The following is an 18,636-nucleotide window of genomic DNA, read 5'->3' on the forward strand; positions in this document are numbered from 1 at the left end:
ATTTGGCATAAACAACTGAATAATAAACAAAAGATTTGACAGATGTCACCAAAACAAAATGGCTGCCACAGGGCGCCAAAATCGACCCGCGCCAATTGAAAAACCCTATAGAATAGGATAGGATTGGATAAATGGCTGCTCATGTAATAGCCCAATTGGACAAAGAATCTAATTCGTCCATTGTGATACTATACAGAGGCACTCAGACGAGTGTCAAAAGTGTATGCGCGTCATTTGCGGATACGCTTTTTGTGTTGTTAGGACGCTTTTTTTAGTAAGAATAATTTTTATTTAATAAGCCTTTAGATTAATTTAAGAGGGTACACTTATGACACTAAGTATATAAAGGGTTTTTTAATAAGAGGTGTTATTTTGATATTCATGAAATTTTCCATAACTGTCTTGCAAAGTGGCTGCCCTATGTCCTCGATAGCCTCACGAATTCCATCTTTGAGGTCTTGAATCGACCCTGCGCTGTTGCGTAGACCTTCTCTTTCACGTGGTCCCAAAGAAAAAAGTCACAAGGTGTTAAATCACAAGATCTCGGTGGCCAATTGTGATCACCTCTTCGAGAGATAATGCGTCCAAAAACTTTTCCCGAAAAAGAGTAATGGTTTCGTTGCTTGTGTGGCACGTAACGCCGTCTTGTTGAAAATAAACGTTGTCCAGATCAATACCATCCAATTACGGCGATAAAAAATTGTTAATCATCTCTCGATAGCGCAATCCATTCACCTGTAACACCTGTTATTGGAAAACTCTTTATATATACAGGGTGGCTGATGAATTTTGCTACATTAAGAAACTCAAATAACTTTTTTTTTAGTGTATGGAATTCATTTTTTTTTTTTTCACGTTGAAGGTCATTAAATTTTATTAAATGTAGCTTAACTAGTTTTAAAAATAATTAATTTAAATGCCCCCATGCTCGTTGACACAAGTGCGGCATCTTAGTAAAAAGTTGTTCATTGCTGCTTTGAGAGTTGCGACAGGAATAGCCGCAATTGTTGCCCGAATGGATTGTTTTAGTTCATCCAAATTTGTTGGCTTCGTTTTATAAACTTCTTGTTTACATAAACCCCACAAGAAAAAGTCAGGTGCAGTAAGGTCAGGTGACCTGGGGGGCCAACGAAATTCGGAGTTTCTTAAAATCAGTTTATTGGGAAATTTTCGTCGCAACTCTGTCATAACAGTTTGGGATATGTGAGACGTTGCCCCATCTTGTTGAAACCACACAGAGTTTAAAGGAATTCTCTTTCGGCGTAGTTCTGGATAGAAAAATTCTTTCAGCATTTTCAAATAACGGTCTCCAGTAACCGTAACGGTGTGACCATTTTCTTCAAAAAAATAAGGCCCGACAATACAGCGTGAAGAAACCGCACACCACACTGTCACGCGAAGAGGATGCAATTCCGTCTCGTGGAGTATCTGTGGGTTAGAAGTACTCCATATTCGACAATTTTGTTTGTTCACATTGCCGTTTTAATCGAAATGGGCCTCATCAGACATGAAAAGGCAGTTTAACATGTTTTGGTCTTCTTCCACCATTTGCAGGATCTTCTGGCAAAATTCCAAGCGAATCGGCAAGTCTGCTGCATACAGTTTGTTAACCATTTGAATTTTGTAGGGAAATAAGTCTAAATCTTTGTGCATTATTGTTTGCAAAGACTGTCGGCTGACACCAAGTTGAGCAGATAAGCTTCTTGTTGAAACCCTTGGATTGCTTTGTATAGCTGCAGCTACAGCAGCGATCGTTTCCTTCGTCCGAATTGGTGGGTTTCGATGATAAGGCCTTCTTGCGACTGTTCCTTGCTCAGCAAAATTATTCACCAGTCTCATTATGGTCCATCTGTTCGGGGGATCGCCGCCAAACATCCGCCTGTACTCTCTCTGTACCAAAACTACGGACTCCAGTGCGTGATAGCGGCGGACTATCCAAATTCTTGTTTGCGTGTCCCAGTTATCCATTTTAATAAATTTTAAAGATCAATCTGCAAATTAAAACAAAAATGGAACAGATAACTTAAAAAGAAAAAAAGTTATTCAATTTTTTTTTGGTAGCGGCTTTCATCAGCCACCCTGTATATATATGTATATATGTATGATAGACGCTTGCAACTTTTATTTGATGTTTGGCTGATCTCCTCCTCCTATTTGTGGTATGTGTCTTGATGTTTTTTCCACAAATGGAGGGACGTACAGTTTTATGACGCCTGCGAACGGTTTTTTGAGGAGCATTTTGATGGCACAGATACACTCGGTGGCTTGCCACTCGTGTTTTATGCCTGGGATTCTCTAACCCGTACACTATTGAATGATAGTCACGCCCCAACACCTTCGGATACGGTGGCCGCCGTTTTTTCGAAATTTAAAGTAAAATAAATATAGCCGATAGATATGGGGTGATTTGAAAATTAAAATTTAAAGACGCGCTCTTTTATTTATACCCTTATTTTCGAGAACTTCAATAAAAATCCCGTCAATATTTTTACTCATTATTTTAATTAATATTTTATATAATTAATTTTTTAATTAATATTTTTAATAATTGATTTTTTAATTAATATTTTATATAATTAGTTTTTTAATTAATATTTTATATAATTAATTTTTTAATTATATTAATATAATATTTTATATAATTAATTTTTTAATTAATATTTTTAATAATTAAGTTTTTAATTAATATTTTATATAATTAATTTTTTAATTAATATTTTATATAATTAATTTTTTAATTAATATTTTATATAATTAATTTTTTAATTAATATTTTATATAATTAATTTTTTTATTCATATTTTATATACAATTGTATCTTTTGTGTACTAAATATGATACTATTACAAATGTTTTTAGTGCCCGCAGCGCAAAGCCTTGTGTGCTGTTTTTTGACGAATTCGATAGCTTAGCACCAAAACGTGGTCATGATTCAACAGGTGTTACGGATCGAGTAGTGAATCAACTGTTGACTGAGCTAGACGGTGTGGAGAGTTTGCAAGGCGTTGTCGTAATTGCGGCCACTTCTCGACCAGAGCTATTAGATCCGGCGTTACTGCGCTCAGGACGAATTGATCGGTTAGTCGAATGCTCTCTGCCTGACGCTACGGCGCGAGTGCGCATATTTGAAGCGTTGTCAGCGTCGCTGAATCTGGATGACTCTGTTGATTTCGAGTACTTCGCATCGCGTACACAAAACTACACAGGTGCTGATATACAGAGTCTTCTGACTTCGGCTAACATGATATCAGTGAAGGAGGCGTTATCACAATATGGGCATGCGGTGAGTAAAATGATGGGCTTAAAAATATTATTATTTATGTACTTAAATATACACATGAAGCGAATGGATGCTATTATTGAAATGAATGCGGCTCTAACATAACCTTGGGAAAGTACTTTCGTTTCGTAGAAAGTTTCGTTTTTTAGTTTTACGAATCCAATACAGATTCTAAATTTTGTTGGGATTCACTGCGGCATATTCTAACGGAAGTTGTAGTTTATGTATGACATCCATAACGGAAACACTTGCCCTTTAAAAGGTAAAGCATAAACATTTTTCATCCCCTGAACTCATGCACATGAACATCCACACATTCATACACACGTGTGTAGGTATAAACAAGCGATTAAAGCAGTGAAAGAGAAGTGAGGAACTATCAATTTATGCAAGCAGTGTTTGTGCTTGGCATATTAAAATAATCATAACTGCAACAACACCACGTGCAACATTAGCTGCGCATACGATTTTTACAAGAAAACGCTGTAAAGGCCAAACGACTATTATGATGGCAAGAAACGCAGATATGTATGTGCATTGGAACAGTGGACAAAATTAAAAACTGTAGAAAAATAGAAAGTAGGCTAAATTAAAAAGCCTCGGTTTGGTTGCGTTTGTGTGTTTATGTATTTTAAAGGCTTTATGAAACTAAATATTTTTGTCCAATTCATAAATGCTTTTAATACTGGGCTGTTTTGTTGTTGTAGCAGCAAAAACATTCCACATACATTTACGTACTCTCCGTACTCTGCTGAAGTGACAGTCCTCGGTCGGATATATAGTAAATTATGGGCTAGATCATGGGCTTCAATTTCCGGCATGGAAAAGTCGTTTATCATGGCACGATAGCGTTTGCTATTCACTGTTACATTGGTGCCAGCCTCGTCTTTGAAGAAATATGGGCCGATGATTCCTTCAGCTCATAGGCCGTACCACACGGTTGTTTATAAAGATTACATTCTTTTTCTTATATGATTTCCGGTTTCTCTTCAGCTCAAACACGGCAATTTCGTATATTGATCATTGCTTATATTATAGCCATTAAGTCAAAAATGGGTCTCATCGCTGAACAAAATTCAGGTCCCAAAATGTGGATCTTCGGCGAGTTTTTCAAGAGTTCGGCTGTTCGGTAAAACTCTCATTTACAGCCGCAATATCGTCTTCACTTCGAGTACTCGTAACATTCAATAATGTAAATTTTTCGTAAAATGTTTATTTAAACAACTAAAAAAATCAAATATTCTACAAACTTCCAAAATAGCTTTCTCAATAGGATTTGCAAATTTAGCTCGAACAGTTATTCCGAACTCGAATTATTTGTCGCTGATGCATTTTTTGCATCTATTCCCAAGATATACTCAAATAAAATAAGAAAACCACTGTGCCAACGTTTAAAGTAGCCAACAACAATGAGAAAAGTGAATTAAGTTTCCAATAGAAAAATAATATTCACACACCAACGACACACACACAAACTACATATGAAGGCATTACATACAAGCAAATAAAATATGCAGGATCTTGGGACCGTCATAAACATCTCGGTAAAATTAAAAATACGTGCGCGGAAATTTTGATAATGAATAGACACAAATGCAACACACACTTACAAAAATTCATACGCGTGAAGAGCACTTCGTATTAAATTTTGAACGAGCGCAAGGAAAATATATATTCCAAGTAGTTTTGAAAAATGATTTGTCAACGGACAAAAGGATATTTGCTTGAATGTAAATTGCACATTTATATCGTATAATCGTCGAGAAATATGAGCAATATTTGTATGTAGATGTGTGTGTATGTATGCATGTATGTACAGTTGTGGACAAAATAATAGAGACTTAAGAAGAAAAGGGCCGTTGTTGTTTCTTCAATACAAAATTGTATTTTGTTGTATACTTTCAGTGATACCTAAACGAAATAAAGGGTGATCACTTTAAAGGTATGAAGAACTTCGGTCGGTATCTTGTGAATAACTTTAGTAACGTTGGCTTCCAGTGCCTCAATCGAAGCTGATTTATCCACAAAGCATTTAGCCTTTACATAACCCCACAAACAAAGTCTCTGGCCGAAGCGAGAAATAAATTGTTCATCAAAACGACGGCGCAATAAATCCATTGTTTAACGAACTGTATGGCAAGTGGTGTCGTCTTGTTGGAACTAAATGTTGTGGAGATCACGGGCTTCAATGTCCGGCATCAGAAAGTTGTGTATCACGGCGCGATGGCGTTCGCCATTCACTGTTACATTGGCGCCAGCCTAGTCTTTGAATAAATATGGGCCGATGATTCCTCCTCCGAACGGTTGTTCTAATGGATGTAATTGCTATTCTTGAATGGCTTCGGGTTGCTCTTCAGCCCAAATACGGCAATTTTGCTTATTGACCATTGCTTATATTGTAGCCAGTAAGCCAAAAATGGGCGTCATCGCTGAACAAAATTCAGGTCCCAAAATGCGGATCTTCGGCGAGTTTTGCAAGAGTCCAACGACTGAAATTAAGACGCTTTGGAAGATCGGTCGGTATCAAATCTTGGACCACCTGAATTTTATACGCTTTCAAATCAAGATCTTTGCGTAAAATCGCCCAAGATCGGCGCCGAATCGATTCTTCCGGGTGTTCGGCCTAACTCTCATTTACAGCCGCAATATCGTCTTCACTTCGGGCTGCACGTGGTCGAGTATCATTCAATAATGTAAAATTATTCTCAATTTTGGCGATGGTTTGGCGAATAGTGCGTTCGGTAGGACAGTTTTGTACACCATAAGTTGGCCTGAGCGCGTGAGGAACACTTTGCATAGAGCGTCGATTTTCGTAATACAATTGAACGATTTGTAAACCTTGTTAAGGTGTAAGTCTTTGGAAAAAGTGCATCCCATCTGATCCCCCTTTATTTGAAAAAAGTCCAAAAAAGTCTGCAAACCTATAAGAATTAAAGTACCTAAAAAAAAAAAAAAAAAATAATTGGCGCGTACACTTCTGTTAGGTGTTTGGCCGAGCTCCTCCTCCTATTTGTGGTGTGCGTCTTGATGTTGTTCCACAAATGGAGGGACCTACAGTTTCAAGCCGACTCCGAACGGCAGATATTTTTATGAGGAGCTTTTTCATGGCAGAAATATACTCGGAGGTTTGCCATTGCCTGCCGAGGGGCGACCGCTATTAGAAAAATGTTTTTATTAATTTTGCTTTCACCGAGATTCGAACCAACGACCTCTCAGTGAATTCCGAATGGTGATCACGCACCAACCCATTCGGCTACGGCGGCCGACAGGCGGTCTACAGGCGTAAAAATTTCATTGCACAAAAAAAATAGGTTCAAAACAAGAAAATATTAAAAAACCGAAAAATACGTATATTTTAAATTAATATTTATTTATGAAGTAGTCTTACAGACTATTACAGAGGTTTTAACAAATAAAACAATAAAAATCTAAATCCATAAGATATAAATATAATGAAACGTATTAAATTAAATTATTTATAGGCTTAATTAAGATGTTTAATTGAAGCGTATTTAGAAGAGGCAAAGCCAATCCCAATAAATTTGTAAATAGTATTGATCTTCATCAGAGTTCTCATTACGGGTTCTTATTATTGGTTCTTATAAAGCTAATAAGGAAAAAATCTTAATTACGAAGCGCTCTAGATGGTGTATTAACACACATGGATTCGCTCCAGAAGGGAGTTGCAATCCACAACACTTTGAATAATATCCAACACGAAAGATAAAGACAAAATATATCGCCGAGACGGCAAAAATTTCAAATTGATAAGCAGGCATCTGGAATAATATGGGGTTATGAAAACGAAGAGAACATAGAGCAAAGCCAGTGAAAACTGTTTGGATTCGTTCAATCCGAGCTATGTGGCAGGCATAATAAGGTCTCCAGATGAAGGGTGCATATTCCACTTTAGAACGAACAAATGATGTGTAGAGCAGTATAAGAGTATAAGGGCTTGTAAATTCTGTACTTTGCGTCTTACAAGCGCTAATATAGCATGCGATTTCGAAATTATATAATTAATATGTCTTGTAAAAGTGAACTTTGCGTAAGAAAGGGCTCTTAAGCCCAATATTTCACTGATCGATCTCAGACAACAATTAGAGATAAAATAAGATGTCCTAAAAGGAGAATATGCTTTATAATCTATTAAGATCATGCACCGATTTGACATAGATTCCACTAAATCCTGACACGTCTTCTGCGGCATGGAGTGCCAGGCATTCTTCATCACTTCCAATCTTTATTTTTGCGCTTTATTGGTCCGATGCCTCTTCACAAATTCACTATAGGATTTATGTCGAGATGGTTTAGCTCTGTTGTAGAAACACCATTTTTTTCGCCAAAGCTGATGTATGTTTGGGGTGTTGTCCTATTGGTATATCCATTTTAAAGACATTTCGCAATCAATAAAGGGCAGCAAAAATACTCACTTTTAACTACGAATATAAGAATACAATTATATTTAAGTTTGTTTTAAGTGTTGCTGATTAGGGAGGGTGCAAAGAACTGCTTGTATTGGCATCACCGGAGCATGCAGAACTTGTCCTAGTGCTGCCCTTAATGCCGTTTACACTTACTTCCCATCGACCTTAACGCTATTTCCATCGCTGTTCAAAGTGCAATCAGATTAAAAGCAGTTAGACTCTGGAGGTAATCTCTCAAGGAACATGGTAGCATTTTTGCGCAGTTAACATCGTATTTCTCTGAACTTCGGACAGATCTCTCTATCCTCTCTAACCTCTGGAGTTTGAGGTTCGTGCCAGGGCAATCTTCCCAAGTAGGCTGGATTGGAACGAGGGGAAAATCTGTACAGAGGCTGTTACCTATGACTTCACTGACGGCTCGAGGATGGTATCGGGAGTCCGTGCAGGAATTTTCTCTTAATCAGCCAATTTATCAACTTCCTTAAAACTGCCGAATACTGCTAGTGTTTTTCAGGCGATACTGCTGGTATGCAAAATGCTTAGGTAGATAGTGAGATATCAACATTTTTTCTGATAGTCAAGCAGCGATCAAGGCTGTGACGACGTCATGGTGCAGATCCAAACTAGTCAACTCCTGTAAGGTGGAGATCAAATCTCTTGGGTGTGTAGGTAACATTTCTCTGATCTGGGTTCCAGGACATAGGTACACAGAGGGAAATGAAATTGCTGATGAGCTTGCCAGGAAGGGGCCCGCTGAATTGGCGTTAGAGGTCTCCCATCCGGTCATCGGCATCCCTATGACCTTTGTTAAACGGGAATTAGACAACTTGTTTCTCAGGAAAGCACAGAAAAGATGGAGCTCCATTTCTTCATGAGCTATTTCGAAAATCCTACGGCCGTAGTACAGGACGCATATAATCCTGTTGACTCCACGCCAACCGATTTCCAAACTCGTAGCTTTGCTTAATGGGAATTGGACGATCAGCGCTCATGTAGAAAAGCGTATGGGGACCTCTCAGAGAAGGAGAATATTGAGCACTTTCTCTGTAAATGTTCGAGCTTGGCAGCCAGAAGATTGAGGTCATTGGGTGCTCCTTTCTTCGACAGTCTGGGGTAGTGCTCCAACCTAAATTCCATTAACCTTTACCGTTGCATCAAGAGCTTTGGTTGGCTCTAGCTATTTGGCCGTTGAAGGTGTCATAATGCTATCAAAACGGCACCTTAGTACTACTTGGGCAGTGTAAGTCTAGTACTTCAACCATTTCACTTACCTACTTAAGAGTTTTCGAGATTGTGATATCAAATATTAATTTGCCCGCAGTTCTCAATGCCCAGTACACATGCAATGTTGCCAAAAAAAAAAAAATTTTAAATTTAAATGAAATTAGTGACCCTATTGTTTTGTCCCCAACCGTACGTACGTATGTACATATCTCCTTACAAGGGGAAATGTAAACGCATAATGCCGTACCATAAGACCGCATATTCTAGATCTAATACTGAATTTTCAACAAAGCCTATAAGGAAAAAATGATGGCTATAATGATAAAATAGTGCAGTGCTATAATCCGTATAGAATATTCTTGCACCCATACCGTACCGATCGAACAAAAGTACGATATGCACAGGTCACGTAACGGATATTTCCCAATTGATATTCGATAATCGCTTACACATAGCGCTGTATGCATCCAAATACACACACACGTAACGTTTAAAGATACAGACATACTATGTATGTATACTTACCTGCATACTCATGGTTGTGAGGTCGAGCGCGCAAAAACAAAGTAACAACGAAAACATTCGGAATGGAAAGCCAATGTACATACGTAATAAAAATGTCACTGGGAATCTCAGCGTTTTATTGTAGAATTGAAGAAGCAGAAGTATAAACGTAAATACTACGAGTATGTAAATTCAGTTACAGCAATTGCCGGTCAGTTGGCAAAACAGATGTGCTACGAGAATTGTTGAAGAATTCTTGACTATTTATTCCACCTTCGACTTTATAAACACCACCTATGATAAGTCGAGTGCTTATGTATACTTGTAACCGGCGATTATTTAGCCTGCACTTGTGCTTGTTGCGCACGCGCATGCGCATAAATTAAGACGAATAGCAAACGAAGGAAATCAATACAACCAAATATAATATATACATATGTATGCATGTATGTAAAAATATTTGTATGTAAGCCGAAGTTGACAGTAAGCATTAATAAGACAAAAGAAATAGTGATAGCAAACTCAAGTCAAATAAAAAAGTAAATAAATTGCATGTACGTACATACCTACCTAAACATATTTATATGTACAACTGTGGCGAAAATAATAGCAGTCAGAAAGACTATATCACAACTATGAAATATGTAACACATGGGCCTAACAAAGAAATCAGGTTTTTTTTGTTCAAAATTAGCTTTGTTCATCAATGTAATTTCCATCCGGAGCAAACCAAACATTCCAGCACCGCTCTAACATTTAAATACTACTTTTGTAGAACGATTTATCTTTCACCTCAAAATGGGCCTTAGTGTCAGTGATAACCTCTTCATTCGAGCGAAATTTCAACCAAGAGTCGCGGCACCCACTTTGAACAGAGGTTTCTCATAGGCCCTGCGTATATCTTTTGTATATCTTTACGATGTCAGCTAACTCACACTACTTCACTATTCTATCATTCAAAACGATTTAGTGGATTTTTCGATGTTTTCCGGTGTTACTGCTTCATCGGTGTCTCTACGACCACATTTGATGCCAGCAAACCCTGATTTTATTGTTGTTTCTGATGGAGCGGAGTGTACACAACACTTTTGAAGCCATTGTTTCGCTTGAACGATATTTTTTCCAATCAAGAACCAGGGTAAAATTAAAACATGAAATTCTTTTTGATGTTTGAATGTTTTGAAAACAATAAAATTAGCGTCACTCTTAGCACAATAACTCACGAAGTAATGAATAGAATATCATGAAATTTTAACAGCGGTCTTTTTAAGGTTAGTACTAACTGAAAAAGAGGTGAATCCAATTAAACTAATGCCATCTATGTGTTGGGCCCGGGACTTTTCAGCCCAAGTGTTAAGTATTGGTTTTCACATTTCAGTCTATATGTCAGACGACACGCCCCTATATACCGGGGTAAACGTTTCTGAACTAAAGGAAGTTATTTTCTTCAAATCTGTACTTGTTTCCAACGAATCAGTGAATCAAGGCGTGTTTCTTTGAAATCGAACAGCACACTCAAAGAAGGGCGTATTTATTTAAATATTTCTTGAAAATAAAACCTGCTAAATTGTATGTATAAGTAATGTATGTAATGTATGCAATGCTTTAATCCTATTTATAAAATAAATACTCGTAATGACTTTTTGAAAAAATGTTGCCTTGCTTGCTTTACTGGTTTTATTTTGACCGCAGCTGTAGGTACGTACACATATCTGAAAATATCAGGTCAGTCCATAAGTGCGTGCGTATTTTACCCATAAATTCACATTTGTACGATTTTTGCATAAAAAAAATTATTCGTGGAATATAACGGAACTATTTATATTTTCTTTGATATATTGTGCTGCATTCAACCAGTGATTTTAATCGCGGATAGAAGCACGTGTTGTTAAAAAATAAAATGGAATCATCGAACGCGTATAAGAGGCATATTTTGTATTTTTTTTTAAAAGTGGTAAAAATGCAACAACTGCTGCTGCAGAAATAAACACTGTTCACGAAGAGGATACCGTGAGTGTAAGGAGAATTCCGAAGTGGTAACTGCGACGTGGAGGATGCCCCGGCCGTTGGTCGTCCTGAAGTCTTTAACTCCGACGCCTTGCTCGAACTCGTGGAAGCTGAGCCAAATTTGACAGTCGACATGATAGCTCAGAGGTTAAATTCATCGCATGGAATAGTTCACAGGCACCTGGTTCAGCTGGTAAAGGTTTCAAAGCTGGGAAAATGGGTTCCGCATAGACTTTCCGTCGCCAACCTTCAGCGGAGGGTGAATGTGTGTTTTCAGCTGCTGCAACGGTTTGAAAATTCAAGTTTTTTGAACCGTATCGTTACTGGTGATGAAAAATGGGTACTTTACAATAATCTTGTTCGCAAACGCCAATGGTTAGATAAAGATGAAACACTAGAACCGACCCCTAGAGATGGCCTTCACCCCAAGAAGATTCTCCTCTCTATTTGGTGGGATATGACCGGTATTGTTTATTATGAACTCCTGGAACCAAACCAGACGATAACTGCTGATTATTATTCCCATGAGCTATCAAACCTGAATGAGGCACTTAACAAAAATCGACCGTCTTTAGTGAATAGACGCAAAGTTTTGTTTCACCACGACAACGTAAGACCCCATACCGCAAGGCAAACATTAGGCAAGCTGAACGAGCTCGGATGTGAGCTAATGCCGCATCCACCATACTCTCCGGGTATTGCACCTTGGGATTATCACCTTTTCCGTGGAATTCAATCCCATATGAGTAACAAGAACTACTCCTCAGAAGAAGCTATAAAAAGGGATATCGAAGCGTATTTTGGCTCCAAGGACAACAATTTTTGGAGCAGGGAATTAAAAATTTGCCTAAACGTTGGGAAGACATAGTAAATAATGAAGGAAAATATATTATTGATTAATAAATACTTTAAACATCTTTTTTATTAATTTTAAAACCAATTTAAAAAACGCACGAACTTATGGACTGACCGATATTACCAATAGCACAGTAAATGCATACATACGTACGTATGCAATAATCAATGATGTATCGTAATAATATGTTTTGCAAGAAATGCTTATTTTTGTCCCTGGATATGTGTACGGCTTAGTTAATAACACGAAAGTTGCCGGGGTGCATTCGTACCTGTTCGTTCTGAAGCCAAATCTTTATAAATAATATTTTCATATAGGTGGTAATACCTACATTTGTTTTTTCTTACATATGTATGTGTGCGTAAATGTACGTCACATATAAACAGCGTAGATTTATATTGATATACATACGGCGTGAGCGCAAAATATTAAAGTTCCGTTATAAAAAAAATTAAATGCCAAATCAATCGGCGTATCCTTTTCACAATACCTATTGTGCCATTTGGTAGTTTTGTTAGAAATTTAGAAAGCGTACGTTGTTTCTACAAAGTGAGACCCGCGTATGAAAAACTATTTTAAGCACCTTAAAGGTCTAAAAATGTTACGTGCACCTACAGCAAAATATTTGAAGAAGTCTAAGACGTTCATAAACAAATGAGTGCAAGGGTGTAAGTTAAAAACGTTGGCGACTTCCCCGGACGAGGCTAAAAAAAAATACCTCTCCAAAGCAAGATCGGAAGATCATTGACTTATTTGTGGCAAAGCCGAACTTATCGTTGCGTGAAGCTCAAGTAGTTTTATGAAAAAGTGGTGTTAATGTATCCAAAGACCCGATTCGAGGCCCAGAAGCCCTCAAGTTGCAGAACAAATTGAAAAAACATTAAAAAAAGATTTACAAGCGCTAAGACAAGTTCAGAACGGAATTGAGTAAATGTAACACTCACGAATGAATCTTCCTTTTGGGCGAATAGTTACATACTTCGGTCCTGGTGCACTGCTGATAATTGCCAACTTCAACGAACTATTAAGCATCCAGTTAAAGTTAATGTTTGAGGCTGCCATTGCAAATATAAATTACTGCAAATTTGAAAGTTGTTTTGGTTAATAAAATTTACGAAAAAGTATTATTACCGTCAGTTACGAAGATGTTCGGAAGAACTAGCCAACATGCATTTTACAAAATGGTAACGATCCCAAGAAACGAAGTCGAAGTGGGTAGAAACAGTAAAATGGTATTGACGTGTTGGATTGACCTTCACAGTCGCCTGATGCCAATCCTATTGAAATTTTTGGGTAACAGTTAAGCCAAAACTCAAGGAAAAGCAAATAGGGACCGCCAAAAAGTTATCCTCCACAACTTGCGCAGAAATAAACTATGACTCGGGCGGCCGCCGTAGGCGAGTGGGTTGGTGCGTGACTACCATTCGGAATTCAGAGAGAACGTAGGTTCGAATTTCGGTGAAACCCCAAAATGAAGAAATAGTTTTTTCTAATAGCGATCGCCCCTCGGCAGGCAATGGCAAACCTTCGAGTGTATATCTGCCATGAAAAAGCTACTCATAAAAATATGGGTGTACAAAAAAAGGATGCACGCGCCAATTATATATATATGAGGGCGGGTCGATTTAAAAATCCCTCATTGCTCTGTGAAAATTCTAGGGATAAAAATAAGAAACTTTGCCGAAGGAACCATACCTCTAAAACGAATTCCGATGTCCCCCAATTTGGGTCGAACGAAAAATCCCACTTTGACCCATTTAGAGTGCTCCAATCGAGTCCAAATGTATGACCGACCCCCATGCCAGTGGCACACCCTCTGGAACTCCCCTGGGGGGTTCCCCATACAATCATTTCAAAATATCACCATTTTTGGCCTTTACATGAGAAAAGAAACTAAAAAGTTCGACCCAAATTGGGGGACATCAGAATTAGAGGTATGGTTCCTTCGGCAAAGTTTCTTATTTTGATCCCTAGAATATGATTTTCACAGAGCAATGGACGATTTTTTTTGCCTCCACACAAATCGACCCGGCCGAATATGTATATATATATACATATAAATATATATGACTCGAAGATGTGCGTCATTATAGCTAATGGTGGTGACTACTCATATTTATGAATATATTGGGTATAATACAAATATAATTTTATAAGTCCATACAATACAGTTTGTTAGAATAGAATAAGACAAATAGTTTCTAAGTTTAGGCGGTCACGTTTCCATTATACAGTCTTCATATTTATGAAGTGCTGTGCTCTAATGTCCAATGATCGGGGTCCGGGGTAAAACTCTAGTTCAATTTAAAATCCGTTCTGTCCGTTTTGTTTTTCGACGTTGATTTGGCAGCACAGCCTTTTGTACAATAATTCATAGCACTGACAAGCAATGCATTAATATGAAGTTATACGAAGTATATAAAAAAATTCTTTTATTATTGTTTCATTTTCAATGTGGTCATGTTCCAAACAGCAATTGTTCTGAAAAATACATCCGGAAATAATTATATTTTTTAAGGCCCCTCAGGAGAAAATGCAACCCTTAGCGGACGCACTCCTAGATAGCGTATAGGGGAATACTTCTCAGATACTTTGTTTTAAAAAATTAAATTAAAAAATATATGAATCTAAAAATTAGCAGCAAATTCCTTTTAATAATTTTAAAGGCAATCATTCGAAGAGTCTTTTCGTAAAATTTCGCGGAATTTTAGCTGCGGCTTTGGGAGTTAACGGGATTAAAGTAGCGATACACTCAAATAAGTTGAGCAGAAAAATAAGAAAAAAGTAAGTTTTTTATTTTTTTTAGCATTAGCAAGGTTTAAAATAAATCATTGATAGAAGAAAGGTATTTGGTTTAACTATGGGTGAAAAAAGAAAGAAGATAGATATTAGCCAAAGAAAAATAATCGTTAGTAGCTGGAAAAATGGTATGAATCGTTGGGAAATCGCGAAAATTGTTGGCAGGCAGTGATTAACAATCAGAGAGTGAAATTATTAATTATCAAGCAAACAAAATAGTAGGAAAGCATAGAAGAAAAATTCCATAAGCAGATAAGTTCGGATACAATACGAAAAATACTTAAAAACGTTGGATTTCACGGCAGAGCCGCACGAAAAAAGCCCTTCACTTCAAGAGTAAATCGACTTAAGCGGATATCCTTTGCAAAGGCTATTTTTTCATTGTCGATTCAATAAACTGCATTTTACTAACACCCGAGTGTTCCATACACCCCAATACCATCGCAACTTCACCACCATGCCACCAAGTTTTGATTATCGAGTGTTGGGAACAACACAATCTTGCGGGTTTTTATACCAAAAATGTAGAATTTCCTTTCATTTGAGAAAATAACTCTATTCCAAAACTCACGGCTCCTACTAAAAATCAATGCCAATCCACCTAATATCAACATAATTCAGGCCTATTCTCCTACAGCCGAGAAGAGTGCAGAAGAATTGAAGAATTTTATGAGAAAATTGACTTCAGTATTAAAAAAAAATAATCAGAAATCCAAAGTCAGATATCGACAAACTCAAAGTGGCAGGAAATAAAAATAAATCAACATCGATTATAAATACAAAGCTACACGGTTTACTCTTCACGGCGCCTCAAGATACCCACTTGGGACCCAGGAAAAGAAAATTTTAACTCACTAACGAAAAAGGTACTAGGTACATTTAAAATACTGACAAAAAACGGCACGATAAATTTAAATTCCACAAAAAACTAAAGGGAACCTCAGCCATTTACAAAAAATCTAATTATTATTTTCTTGTTAACAATGACGCAGTTTCTGACACAGATGATTTGAGAAAAATATATATGCGATATTTTTACTGACGACAACAGAGCAAGCGAATTGCCGCAACCGCAAACGCTATCCAGAACCGCGAAAAGTAAAGACGAAATAAACTTTGTTCTCAACAGCATGAAATAAAGAAAATCTGAAATCTTAAAACTAATTGATTCTGTTAACATTTATTACTCTTCCAAAAAAGAATCACGCGAAACGCTGCAGCGAATATAGACTTATTATTATGACTTTTAAGTCATTCGTCAAAAATCTTTCCGAAAGTGATTCATCTTAGAATATATACAAATTGTGAAGAAGTGATGGGAGAAATGGGCTTCAGAAATGGCATGAGTGCAAGAGAGGCATTATTTTGTGTTCTAGTAGAAAATTGTATGGATGTGCAAAGAGACTCTTCTATGCTTTATTGATTGCGAAAAGGCGTTTGATAATGTGCAGCATGAAAAACCCTTCAACAATCTGAGGTCATTAAATCTTGGAGAAAAATATACATATACAAGTGATATAAAACTTATATTGGAATCGAAGCACACATATTATTATTGACGGGGAAAATTCGAATGATGTACCCATTTCTCCTCAGAAGCTATTTTCGAAGATAAACACTATAAGATACGCCGATGGCACAAGTGCAATATAGGCCAGCATAGATGGACTCCAAAGATGGGTTGATAGTGAGACAAGACAATGTCAAATATATGATTTTAAAATAAATATCAATAAGACAAAATTCATGTCGATCAGTCGTAGTTTTAATTCGCTTTAGGCTTGAATAAGAGCTATCGCACTTGATCCTGAAATATCTGTTATTCAGATACGGACCTATTTACTTCGTATCTAAATAACAGATATTTCAGGATCAAGTGCGATAGATCTTATTCATGCCTAAAGCGGATTAAAGCCGGGGTTCCACAAGGCAGTATCCTTGGCCCTATACTTTACGTGCTTTTCACATCTGACCTACCGGTCTCTGAGAATAACACTATAGCTACCTTTGCTGACGATACGTGCATTTTAGCAATTGGAGACGATGAGACACAGTCCTCTCGCAAACTTCAGGAAGATATTAACAAAATCACCGAATGGACTACAAAGTGGCATATAAAACTTAATGAAGCCAAGTCACTTCATGTGGATTTTACAAACAAAGAAATTCAATATCATCCTGTATATATTTCTGGCACGAAAATTCCTTACTCCAATACGGCGAAGTACTTAGGGATGACGCTTGATGCCAAACTATGCTGGAAAGAGCACGTTAAAATAAAACACGTGGAACTAAACCTCAAAATGCAAAAATTAAACTGGCTTACTGGAAGGAGGTCTCCTCTTTCCATACAAAACAAACTTTTAGTTTATAAACAAGTATTTAAACCTGTGTGGACTTATGGTATACAGCTATGGGGCTGTGCTAAACAAACTCATATCGAAAAAATACAACGATTTCAAAACAACTTTCTAAAGAACGCAGTAAACGCACCATGGTATGTGAGGAACACTGATTTACATCGTGACCTTAAGATGTCATTAGTATCAGAAGTTGTCAAACATTACGCTGTAGCTCATGCGGAAAGGCTCGAAAAACATACTAACCCGAAGGCTCGGCGACTTGCCAATTTAGATGACCAATGCCGGAGACTTAAACGAAAAAAACCAAATGATCTTGTTCCAGAAATTTTGATGACTGACAAATGTATGTAAATTTCTGTCAGCTGTCTTCCAGTTATATACGTATTTCCTGTAAATACTGTCGAATTTAATAAAATAATATTACTTGATAGTTGTGAACTAGGTGTAATAGAATGAAATGTATTTAAATATTTAACGTTTCAATAAAAAAAAAAAGATCAGTCGTAGTAATGTCCACAATGATCTCACATTGTCAAGTAATAACATGCCGAACGGGTTAATAAATTTATAAACTTTTGCCGCTTTATTAATGATAAAGGCGATGAATCAATGGAAAATAAATGCCGCATAGAAATGGCTAGAGCTGCTTTTTATAAATACAGCAGTGTTCTACGAAACCACGATTTGAATTTAAATCTAAAAATACGTTTTAATGAGATGTTATGTTTTGTCAGTTTTGTTGTATGGCATGAAAATTTGAAAGTTTCTGATATGAATCGTATAAGAAAACTACTAAAGAAAATGTTGTGGACCGACCGTATCTCCAGCTGTGAATTACTTCGAAGAGTTTATAGAACGAGAGCTTCTAAGATGCATAAAACGTGGAAAACAGCCAACCTGAGCCATGTATGCCGAAATTAAAAGTATAATCTCCTTCAACTAATGGTTAGTAGGTTCAACTTATACTACATGGAAAGATTGAAGAAAGACGAGGCATCGGAAAAAAGAAATTATCATGAATTGCAATTTTTTTTTTGAAGAGGGTCTTAATAAATATGTCAGAAACATCTCAAAGGTTGTGACGGCACCTTTGAGATGTTTCTGACATTTTGGGTATGTGAGGCACGCTGCCACTAATACTATAACAATCCTCCCACCTCGGTTAACTCTACCCTG

General features: G+C 37.0%; 1 protein-coding gene across 1 annotated transcript in view; it reads left to right on the forward strand.

Annotated features, from left to right (window-relative positions):
* The window catches only part of LOC129240483 (peroxisomal ATPase PEX1), a 49,942-nt gene that overhangs the window by 10,027 nt on the left and 21,279 nt on the right, over nucleotides 1–18,636 (forward strand). The window contains exon 10 of the mRNA XM_054876311.1: nucleotides 2,860–3,283. Within this exon, the coding sequence (XP_054732286.1) occupies nucleotides 2,860–3,283 (424 nt within the window). The remainder of the gene's footprint in view (nucleotides 1–2,859; nucleotides 3,284–18,636) is intronic.

The sequence above is a fragment of the Anastrepha obliqua genome, chromosome 3 (assembly GCF_027943255.1).
Source record: "Anastrepha obliqua isolate idAnaObli1 chromosome 3, idAnaObli1_1.0, whole genome shotgun sequence".
Lineage (NCBI taxonomy): Eukaryota > Metazoa > Arthropoda > Insecta > Diptera > Tephritidae > Anastrepha > Anastrepha obliqua.